This window comes from Talpa europaea (assembly GCF_964194135.1).
Source record: "Talpa europaea genome assembly, chromosome: 4".
Taxonomy (NCBI): Eukaryota; Metazoa; Chordata; class Mammalia; order Eulipotyphla; family Talpidae; genus Talpa; species Talpa europaea.
In genome coordinates this window covers 96074904-96086597 of record NC_140070.1, presented here as the reverse complement: position 1 = coordinate 96086597, position 11694 = coordinate 96074904, and the positions used below count along the sequence as shown (strand labels likewise).

General features: G+C 36.1%; 1 protein-coding gene across 1 annotated transcript; it reads left to right on the top strand.

Annotated features, from left to right (window-relative positions):
• Positions 1–390: 390 nt before the first annotated feature.
• NAA50 (N-alpha-acetyltransferase 50, NatE catalytic subunit) lies at positions 391–10953 on the top strand (the record flags this gene model as incomplete). The annotated part of the gene is made up of 5 exons (XM_084232666.1): positions 391–449; positions 8440–8576; positions 8971–9090; positions 9498–9564; positions 10776–10953. 5 exons carry the CDS (start codon positions 391–393, stop codon positions 10951–10953), a joined length of 561 nt encoding a protein of 186 aa, XP_084088792.1.
• Positions 10954–11694: the final 741 nt, after the last annotated feature.

Genomic DNA, 11694 nt, shown 5'->3' with positions numbered 1-11694 from the left:
CCTTTCAGAATATTGCCACGAAATTTTGTTTTTGGAATTAGAGGTAATTGACTTATTACCTTAATAGCTAAAGACATTTTAGTACTTAATTATCTGACGTTGCTATGCTAACTGCTTAACATACATTATCCCATTTTATCATGTTGCTGATAAGCCAATGTTAAATGTTTCCTTTATATATAGATTACCATGTTCTAAATGCAAAAATTGTATGAGAGTTGACTGATTTGTGGTGCTGACAGGAATACCTGCATTTTCCAGATCTTAGGACTTGGTACACATTTCCATGGGTGTATTTGCTTTATCAGTTTTTCCCTCTTAGATGATTCTAAAGATATGTTGGGGCTCCCTTGTTACGAATTTGGGAGGGCGGGAAGGAAAGATAACGTCATGAATTTACCTGAGCTAATGCCAACAGGAACCTGGGACCAAGCAGATAATGGAAATGAGTAAAACAAGAGAAGAAATGTGGATTATTTTTATTTATTGTATTGCATAGAAAAACTGGGGTGTAGGCCATAGGTGGGGGTGGTGGTAAGAGGATTTACCAGAATAGGCATATTTACTGAAATACACTGCTAAGAGGAACCATGGGCAAGACTGGAGAGGTCTGGTGAAGCCACATGTGGGTTAGCTCCCTAGCTGGGGATCCAGCTAAGGCCATAGTGGTGATAATGCTGATAGTTAACCCCTGGGCCACAAGGGAGGCCCAGAAATGTGAACTTAATGTAAAATCTTATAGTTTAAATAGTACAAACCTACTTAATTTGGGGCTTATCTAAAGAGATGTTTTAAACAACTGATAAATTGTTAAATTAAAATCTTACCTGAAATAAGCAGTGTAATGATTTAAAAATGGTGGCTTCATTGTCAGGCATACTTGAGTTTGAAGCACACCTCCTCAGTACTAGCTATGTCACACACATATTAAAGCTATGGTGTAATGTACTTTTATAGGAAAATAATTAACATTTTACTTGAAATTTTCTCTGATCACTTAGCATTTTTTCCAGGGACCTGTTCCACCTCTCTTTGTCCAACCTTCACCTCTGTTTCCCTCACCAGGTCTCTCAGATTTAGAAATTTACATAGATACATTGGTAAGTTTATTAATTTGGTTGTGGGTTAAATTTGTATTGTTTTATGTTACAAACTTATTTACAGAAGTAAAGACTCCAAGGTGGGGTCTGGGAATCTGAATTTTTAAATGCCAAGGTGATTGTGGTGTACAGCCAGGTTTGGAAATCAGTTCATGGTACAGAATTGATAGGCTGCGTCTCCAGACTTTTTCCTTATTGTCTTGAGAATAGTTTCTTAGACATCTTTATTGGAGCCTGTTCTTTTAACTCTAAAATTCAAGTGTTCCTTTTAGTAGTACTGATTTTAGTTGTTGTTATATGTGGGCATTCTTGGTGATACAGTCTCTGTTCTGATAATCAGACATGTGCATTTATGCATATTTATGTTCCAAGAAAACAACTCTTCAATTGTAATACATTACAAAAGGGCATTCTTGGGCCTCCCCTGGTGGCGCAGCAGTTGAGTGCTGGGCTGTGAAGCTGCCTGCAGCCTCTGCAGCACCGGTTCGATCCCAGCCAGTGGCGAGGGTCCCACATGGTGCGACAGACCTCTCCTGCCGCCCGCTGCTCCCCTCAGCAGTGTATTTCTTCGTCAGTCTGCCTGTTCTGTTCCCTGCTCTGGCTCTGGTGAATTCTCTCACCCTCCTGCGCTTCTGACTATACCCAGTGCTTGTATGAATGAATAAATAAATAAATCTTAAAAATCAAAAAACGGGGGGGCATTCTTTCCTTAAGAGCTGTATTAACAAAAAGTCTAGGTGTGTTCTCTCTACTAATTGTTTTTATCTACTTAACGCTAACATTGTTCCCAGTCACATTAGATACATTTAAAAGTACATTAATTATTTATTAATAACATTATTTATCTAAATAATTTAAAATGATTATTCCTACCTAAAAAGTGTTTGATAGTAGTTTTAATGGATTAAAAAAAAAAACTCAGAAAATGTAGCCATTTCCACCAAAGGCAAAGGCTGTCCTGAGACTGAATTTTAGAAGGAATGATCTATACCAAAGTGGAAGGCTCATTCCCATCCAGCTCTTACTCAGTTTTTTCCTACCAACTGAAGGCTTGGTATAGCAGGACTTTGAGAAATTATAGTTCATTAAGATTGAAAATCTTGCCTCTATTTACTTCTTTCAAATGATGAAGAATAAATGAGGTGTCAGATGCTTTCTGCTGGTATATTTTTGGTATAAAAAATAACACACCTTTTCTTTCCTAACCAAAGATAATACAAAACTGATCCCAAAGTGTTACAGCTTGTGCCGTAGGTAATGAGTAATTTTTACTCCTTAGGTATGAAAATTTTCAAACACATAAAAAAGTAAATAAAATAGTGCAATCCCATGTGCATCCAATGCCAATAAATGGAGTTTGTTCCCATTTTGTTATTTTACCTTTGCCTGGCCATACTTCACCTTATTTCTTTTTTGCTCAAGCACGTAAAAAGAAAACTTAACATGCCATCCTACTCTTTGTAAACACATAAGTATGAATCTTTAACTTAAAAGGATTTTTAAAAAGTGCTGTTATTATCTATAATATCATCTTATGATCTGATACTAGTATGTGCTTGGTGTTTCTCATTTGTTTTAGAAATGTCTTTTTAAAATAGACTGGCTGAAATCAGACTCCAAAAACATCCCGCACGTTGCAGTAGACTGAAATGTCTCACCATCTCTTAATCTTACAGTTCTCCCTCCTTTTGAAGAAAATAAACTTACTTTAAAGTAGTTTTAGATTCACAGAAATACAATTTTAGTCTCTCGTTTGTGAGGATATAGTTCCCAGTTTCTCCTATCAGTAACAGCTTACGTTAGTACAGTACACTGTTAAGAAAACAAAAATACAAGCCCATGGATTGGTGGAAAATACTTGCAAATCCTATATCTGATAGAGAACTTTTATCCAGAATATATAAAGGACTCTTACAACTCAGTGTGATGGTAGCAGTTCATTTTTAAAATGGGGACTCTTTGCTTATGAATTAATGTGGGAATTCTAGGTTTATTCCCGCCCTAGCCCATGGACAATAGATTTAAATAGAAAAATAGATGTTTCATAGGAAGCCTTCTTGAGATATGAACAAAGACTTAAAGGAGGAAAGAGTGACATCTAGCTAATCATACAAAATGATGATCCTCGTTAGTCACTAGAGAAATGGTGTTAAAGCTGAACTACAGAGGGTTATGAGGGAGAATTTTGGAGTGAAAGGATCATTAATTCTTGATAATGGTAGTGGTTTTGCAAAATATATTTGTCAAAGCTCAGAACTAAACAAAAAAATAGATTTAACTTTGTGTAAACTTTTTTTTTTTTTGAAAAACTAAGAAAATTGATACTACCAAAAAGGCAAGAATATAAAGGAACAGTTATTTCTTGATACATCCAAAACTGCAAACTGGTGAACTTCAACAGACTGTGTCCATAATTACATTAAATCTGAATGACTTCCAGTGGTTAGCTTAAAAGAACAGACTCAAGTATATGCCAACAGAACTAAAGAGAAGGAGGGACATTTGTCAAACTTTCTTAGAGGTAGACTTAAATCATCATTGATAGAAAGCCTGTGGAGAATATTAGATGTTTCATGGGAAGCTTCTTGAGATATTATTTGAATAAAGATTTAGAGGGAAGAGTAACCTGCAGCCAAGAAGGGAAAGGCATCAACTGAGAAGGGAAAGATTTGAAATCTGGTTATGGACATGTTTAATTTGAGGTATCTACTAAAGAGTCAAAGAATACAAGACTGAATTCAAGATATCCATAGATTAAATGTAGATAGAGAAGACAACAAAGTGCCATCTTGATGTGCATTGTGCAAAATGATTCTTCTTCCTCTCAATCCCAGCTTCCTATATGCACAAAGCACACTTTGTTTTGCCATATCAAATTACTTACAGGTTTGGGAATACATCATTGATATTTTGATAATGTTATACTCACTCCTTAGAATGCCTTTCTTGCCCTCCAACTGAATGCCCACCCAGTGAACATAAGTCATCATGCTCAGCCTTTCCCAAGATCACTTCCATTTTTAGTAGTTTTGTGATTTGTATGTATATGCTATGACTACTACTTTCTATTACATATACCTGTATTTCCTAGCAGGTATAAACTCCTTTACATCCCAGGAACTTAGCACATAGGTGTCCAAATACTTATTGAAATATATTTATGCTTTTCATAAGTATGCTTTCAGTGGGCAACTATTATGATCATAAGAACACCAGAAAATTTTATATTAACAGATAAAGTTCTTAGGCGCTCCATTCTAATAGAGACTGAAAAATTTTTTTTTAAAGATTTATTTATTTATTTATACAAGCACTGGGTACAGTCAGAAGTGCGGGAGGGTGAGAGAATTCACCAGAGCCAGAGCAGGGAACAGAAGAGGCAGACCGACGAAATACACTGCTGAGGGGAGCAGGGGGCGGCAGAAGAGGTCTGCGTGACTTGTGGGACCCACGTCTGGTGGCCAGGGATCGAACTGGCGCTGCAAAGGCTGTGGGCAGCTTCGCAGCCCAGCGCTCAACCACTGCACCACCAGGGGAGGCCCGAGACTGAAATTTTTTGACTTAGAAGTTTTTTTACTAAAGGTTTTTGGTTGTTTACAATCAAGTGATATTTATTTCTTGACATTTCTTCTTAACTCTCTGTTTATGCCTTTAATATTACGTGTTCCCTGCTAAATTATATTTATAAACTGATGTATTACTCTGATATATTTAGAATATGCACATCTTAAAATAATTCAGAGCTTAGTGACAAGGATTACAGAAGTATTCCGTTTGAATCAGCCATATCATATTTATGAAAGTTAAATTGTATTTGAAGGTGAATTTTGCTGACAAAATTACATTTAATTGACACTCTGAAATTCAGTTTCTAGCATTTTCTCACAGTCTTAATGTCAACTTTCATTAATTTCTTTCTTAAGCTGCTACCAAACAATATTCATAACATCTCATAAACCCTTTTAAAAATGTTTATGTTTATATGTACATAGAAAAATATTGGGAAATTGTATACATTGTATTTCAATTAAGGGGGGAGAAATAAAACTACCTGTTCTCTCCTGTTTAATATTGCCTCCTAATCTATCCATCCAAATAAAAACTTTCTTAGTTGTATCTTTTATTAGATTCACCACTCTAAGAGAGTAAGACTTAAGTGTAATTGAAAGAAAAAAGAAAATTTGTAAAGTGATGAATGTGTTAACTAAATGGGAAGAATCCTTTTTAAAAAAAAAAATAGACTGTGCAGATAAGATGTTGATCTCTGTGTTTCCCAGGATGACAGTATCTATTTAAAACAAAAACCCAGGAGATGTGGATAGATGGTTAGTAAGTGAACCTCATAGATTTTAATCAGAAAAAATTTGGGGGTGAATTGTCATTTACTTCATCGTTTAAAGAGAGAAAACCAGGGTAGTGTGCTTTAATGAAGAGGGGAGTAATACCATAAATGAAATGTAACCCAATTAAAGAAGACATGACTCATGGAGAGAATACATTATTATTGCCAAATACCTAGGAGGTCATATTTACTTGTCACTAGGAATTGAAAGACTATAACAAAGAAATCTCTGTATTTTTACTTAAATGCTTACACCATGAAATTTTGTGACTGCTAAGAAATTGCTCAGCTTTAAAGACATACTACATAAGCAAGGGTTTGGTCACAAAAGATTAAAAAAAAACAGTAATATAAAATAATTGAGGCAGTAAGGCTGCAGTTCTAAATGAACATAATGGTATCTAATCAGGTTTGTGTTGGTGTATTTTAAGAACCGTCATGCCTGGGCTTCCCTGGTGGCACAGCGGGTTGAGCACAGCGCTATGTAGCTGTCCATCAGCCTCTGCAATGCTGGTTCAATTCCCTGCTGGCTACAGAGATCCCGCATGGCACAGCAGACCTTTCTTGTCTCCCCCGCTGCTCCCCTCAGCAGTGTTTATGGTCAGTCTGCCTGTTCTGTTCCCGGCTCTGTCTCTGGTGAATCCTCTCACCCTCTCGCGCATCTGGCCTGTACCCCGGTTCTTGTATAAATAAATAAATCTTAAAAAAAAAAATGATTCATCATGCCTGGGGCCTTCCTGGTGACGCAGAGGTTTAAGTCTCAGCACTGCGAAGCTGTCAGCAGCCACTGAGGCATGAGTTCAGTCCTGGCCAGGGAGCTAGCAGACCCTCTCCTTTCTTGCCCACTGCTCCCCTCAGCAGTGTATTTCAGTCACTCCTCCTATTCTGCTCCCCACTCTATCTCTGGTGAGTCCTCTCACCCTCCTGCACCTCTTGGCCTACACCCAGCTCTTATATGCATAAATAAATCATTAAAAAAAAGATTCATACCTTCTGCTTTTTGATTATCTAAATTTTAATCTTTCAGAGAATGTTTTAAAAATTACGATTTTGATCACGCATTCTTTATATGCTTTCAAATCTTTTCTGTATGGGTTAACACATATAATTAACATGTTATATATTGATTTATGTTATGGTATTTTATATATATTAATATCATTAATATGTGCTTCCCCCTCCCCCCAAAAAAGCACTTTTTTTGTGCCAGTAATACACATGTATGGTGCTTTTTTAAAAAGCAGTTCCTATTGTTGGACACTCCAATTTTTTTTCTTCTGCCATTATAAAAATGTCATGGTTAACATTGTTTAGTCATTTCTCCGACAGTTTTCACAACCTATGTGCATGTAATGCAAATGATAATAGGGTGTATTTTTTTTTTTAATAGAGGCATGTTTTATTTATTTATTTGTTTGTTTTGTTTATGCATGCACTGGGTACAGTCAGAAGTGCGGGAGGGTGAGAGAATTCACCAGAGCCAGAGCGGGGAGCAGAGCAGGCAGAAGGACCGAAGTACACTGCTGAGGGGAGCAGCGGGCGGCAGGAGAGGTCTGCGCGCCATGTGGGACCCTCCTCCAGTGGCCGGGGACAAGCCTGGGATCGAGCCGGCGCCGCACAGGCCACGGGGCAGCTTCGCAACCCAACGCTCAACCGCTGCGCCACCGGGGAGGCCAATAGGGTGTATTTTCATTCCCTTGCTATTGACTAATGCTATTGTGACCTGGACTGAGCATTGTCTGAATAGGACTTAAATCATTTTCTAGCTGCGAAAAGTTTATCTTAGATGCGATACAAGTTTATCTTTCAACATTTGATTAATCTGTAGTTGTGGTAGTAAAATTTACTTGGGGTATGAAAAATTTCTCTTCCTGCCATCTGTAGGCAAAGTGACTTAGATGCTGAGTATGAAATGTTTTTAGCTCTGATCTCTTTCCCATGGAACCACTTGTTTAACCACTCGTTAAAATTATACTTGATTTTTTGCAAATGCTAACGTTGGCATTTAGTTTTATTTAAAGATTTATTTATTTATGCATACAAGAACTGGGGTACAGGCAAGAGGTACAGGGGGGTGAGAGGGTTCACCAGAGACAGAGTGGGGAGCAGAACAGGTGGATTGACTGAAATACACTGCTGAGGGGAGCAGTGGGCGAGACAGGAGAGGTCTGCGCCATGTGGGTCACCTCCTTGGTGGTGATCAAACTCCTGCTCCAGTAGCTGCGTATTGCTTCACAGTGCTGATGCTTAACCCCTTGTGCCACCAGAAAGGCCCTGGCATTTAGTTTTAAAAGTCAGATTTTTTTTTTCCAAAATGTATATGCCCTTCTTCCATTTTCAGAGATTCTGCTTCTAAAGGTAAAAGATAGTGTAGGATCCAGGAATGTATGGATTTTGATTACCTCTTGGTATGACTGATGTGGGAGATTTCTGGCTCAGTTAATAGAATGTGCATAATTTTTGCAATTTGTATAATTAGAATAAATTCCTAAAGTAGGATTACTTGGACAATGAGTTGTAGGCTTCTCATTATATAGTGCTTAGATTGTCTCCCAGAGATTTTTGTACCTAACTTTACATTCTCACCAGCAGTGTATATCAGAATCCCATTAGCCACCCCTTTTCCAATATTAGATATCATCGGTCTTTTGATTAATGTTAGATACCTTTATATTTTTCTGAATTGTAAGATTCAAGGGAAATTTGTCATCTATACAGATATTAATTACTCTGGCCTTCTTAGTAATTATTTTCTAGATTTGTCACTATATATATATATATATAATTATGTGTATAATTGTGTGAAAGCTGTGAGTTGAATTTGAATCACATGACTGGCAAAATATGCTTGTAAATGTAATATTCAGAAAAGTATAGTCACTATGAAAGGGCTGGGTTTATCAATCATGTAAAAAGACTTGGTACCCTTTTTGATATATTCTTCTTAACAAATAAAAGCTAATTATATTTTATTGAGTACATTTTGGTTTGTTCCAGTAGCCGGATCGAGCTGGGAGACGTGACACCACACAATATTAAACAGTTGAAGAGATTAAACCAGGTCATCTTTCCGGTCAGCTACAATGACAAGTTCTACAAGGATGTGCTGGAGGTTGGCGAGCTAGCAAAACTTGGTATAATATTTTTTTCTCCCTCCTCTAAGTTGTTAATTCATGTTCTTGACCCCTAGTTTTTAATACAGCCTCCTTATTTAAAAGTGAGGAAATAGCAGGGGAGGGGGTTGTCACATTCAAAGAAATCAAGATATTAAAATATTTCACTTTTTAAAAGATGTTAAATATATTTTCTTCCTATATAACATATGCCTGTATTTTCATATATTTACTTGAGACTTGAATTTCCCAGGAAGGTATAAAATTTTGAGATTATTGATAGAGAGTAACTATTAAAATATAATATCAATAACAGCAGTTTAGTACTTAATGAAAGGGAGGAAAAGATTGATAATGATAATATAAAATTTAATTCTGTCTGTTGAACTTTTTGTCTTTATATTTTCCACGGTAGCCTATTTCAATGATATTGCAGTAGGTGCTGTGTGCTGTAGGGTGGATCATTCACAGAATCAGAAGAGACTTTACATCATGACACTAGGATGTCTGGCACCATACCGAAGACTAGGAATAGGTGAGATGATTTGGGATATTTCACTTCTTCAAAAAGCATAGAAAAATTTTGCTATTTCTGAGTAAGTCAGATTTCTTTTAGGACTACTGGGAAAGGGTCACTGAATTATATGAGATAGCCAAAAAATAACTGGTACTTACTAACATAATTTAATTGGAAACTATAGATTTATTAAGGTTCCTTTCTCTTTTTTTATTTTCCTTTTATCTGTAAAGGGATTGAGTATAAAGGTTGCTTTTCTGCTAACATTTAAATATACATATAGGCAGAACAGAAAGAAAAAAATTGTGAAAAATCAGAATGTCTATTGATTACTTCATGAATATTATTAAGGACTCAATAGTGTTAAGATTGCAGTAAGATATGTAAAGATTGGTTTTTATAAGATTGTTTGTCTTATTTGACAGGAACTAAAATGTTAAATCATGTCTTAAACATCTGTGAAAAAGATGGCACTTTTGACAACATTTATCTGTAAGTAAAATACTATTTATAAGTGTTCCTATCTAAAGAGTTTAACAAATTGGCAGTAGAAATCTTTACTAGAAACTTTAAAGTCTGGTCACTTCATTATTTAGAAATACCACGTTAGTAGTAGTTTACAAAGTTTTGTTTTCATTACACATAGATAATCTGATAAAACATATCGTTTTTCTTTATTACATTGGGATGGGTGCTACAAAGTCACAGTGATGTACTCAGTATCAAAAACCTCAAGTCTTCAAAATTTAAGAGTTAATACCATTAACATTTCTTTTCTTATGCTGTGCTGTTTGCACACTTCAGTGCTCTGGATGACATGCTTATTTGTGATAGTTTAATGATCAAAATTATAGAGTACATAGTTGACTTTATGCTTGAATCTTAAGAGACCTAAGATTAAAGGCCAAGGTTAAGATCACAGCTATGGATTGTTTATGGATATTAAGATTATTCTCATTTTCCGTTGGCAGTGAGAAAAATTAAATTACATAATGTTGTTTTGAGTAGTAACTGAGAATGCTCTAATTACTTTCAAATTATAGCATGTTTTATTAATCAGGAGGAGGATGTATTTAGGGATTTGATACCTGATTTTTAACTATTTTATTGACTTCTATGTGTATTAACATAATCTTTGAAACATCCCTCAGGTTAGTTGGCTCATTTTAAATTTCAGGAATTTTGTCTCCCTTTGCAATCAAAAATGTTGTGCTAGCTAGGGTATTTTACTCTTTGTTAATTATAAGAGTAAACACTATTCCTATGTCTCCTATCTAAGCCATCTGCCTTGCAAATGTAATACTTGATGTGAAAAGTATAAATTTGGGGCCTCCCTGGTGGCTCAGTGGTTAAAGTTTCAGTGCTGTCAAGCTTTCACCAGCCACTGTGGCCCTGGTGTATTTCAGTAGATCTGTCTGTTCTGCTTCCCAGAACAGAGGTGAATCCTCTCGCCCCCTGTGCCTCTGGCCTATACCCCAGTTTTGTATGTATAAATAAATAATAATCTGTTTTTAAAAAAGTATACATTTGTCAGCAGAGGAATAGCTGTATATGTTGTTTTGTGTCTAATCGATGTAGGTATTTACTAGTAATTGTAAAGAGAATGTAACAAATACCTGCAGTATTCCAGTTCCAATCACTTTGCAGAACATGTAAAATCTTATGAAATGTTTTGTTTTTTGATGCCCTCTTATATATCTTAGGCATGTCCAGATCAGCAATGAGTCGGCAATTGACTTCTACAGGAAGTTTGGCTTTGAGATTATTGAGACAAAGAAGAACTACTATAAGAGGATAGAACCCGCAGATGCTCACGTGCTGCAGAAAAATCTCAAAGTCCCCTCTGGCCAGAACGCAGATGTGCAAAAAACAGACAACTGAACAAATTATAAATGAACTTTCTTGCACTTGCTTGTCGCCAAATAAAAGAGAGGCCCATTGATTTTCCCCCATCTTTTAAAGCTTTCCCCCTTCCTGTTTTGTTTTTCCTATTTTGTTTCCTTCTCTTCTAAAAATTTCAGTACTTTCAAGAACTTTTAAAATTAATCATGTTTGAATTGTTTTAGTTCTCTTTTGTGTGAGGTGGTTTGATAGTAGGAAGGAGAAGGTACAGATTTGTTTGGTTTCACACTTAAGATACACAGTCCCCAAAATATGGGTATCAATTTCAAATTTTTGTGGCTTTTATTTTTTTTTACATTCTGCTTTCACATTGAAGGGCAGAGCCTACAAAATATTGTATATTTCAGAAAAACAAAGAAGCAGCAGCAATATCTTGTTCTCTAACTCATAGACAAGTTTAGTGTGTTTGTGGTACTTTGGGTTTTTAAAGACTGTTTGTGGGATAATCCCTAGACATTGCCTTCACCCCACCTGTTGTCCTTCTGAGTACTATCTCAGGAAGTGAACCATTGTTATCCTTGTAAGAAATACTATGCTTTTTTTGATTTTTTTAAGCAGTTATTTCTTCTCTTCCTTGTTGGTGGTTGAGGGTGGGTGGGATAAGTATGGATAGGTAGTGTTATTCTCTGGTCTCAGTATTTGAGTTAAATTGCTTTTGCTAATGAAGTGGGCTGGTTGTTAGCAGGTTTATTTTTCCTGCTGTAAATTGTTATTAGTGGC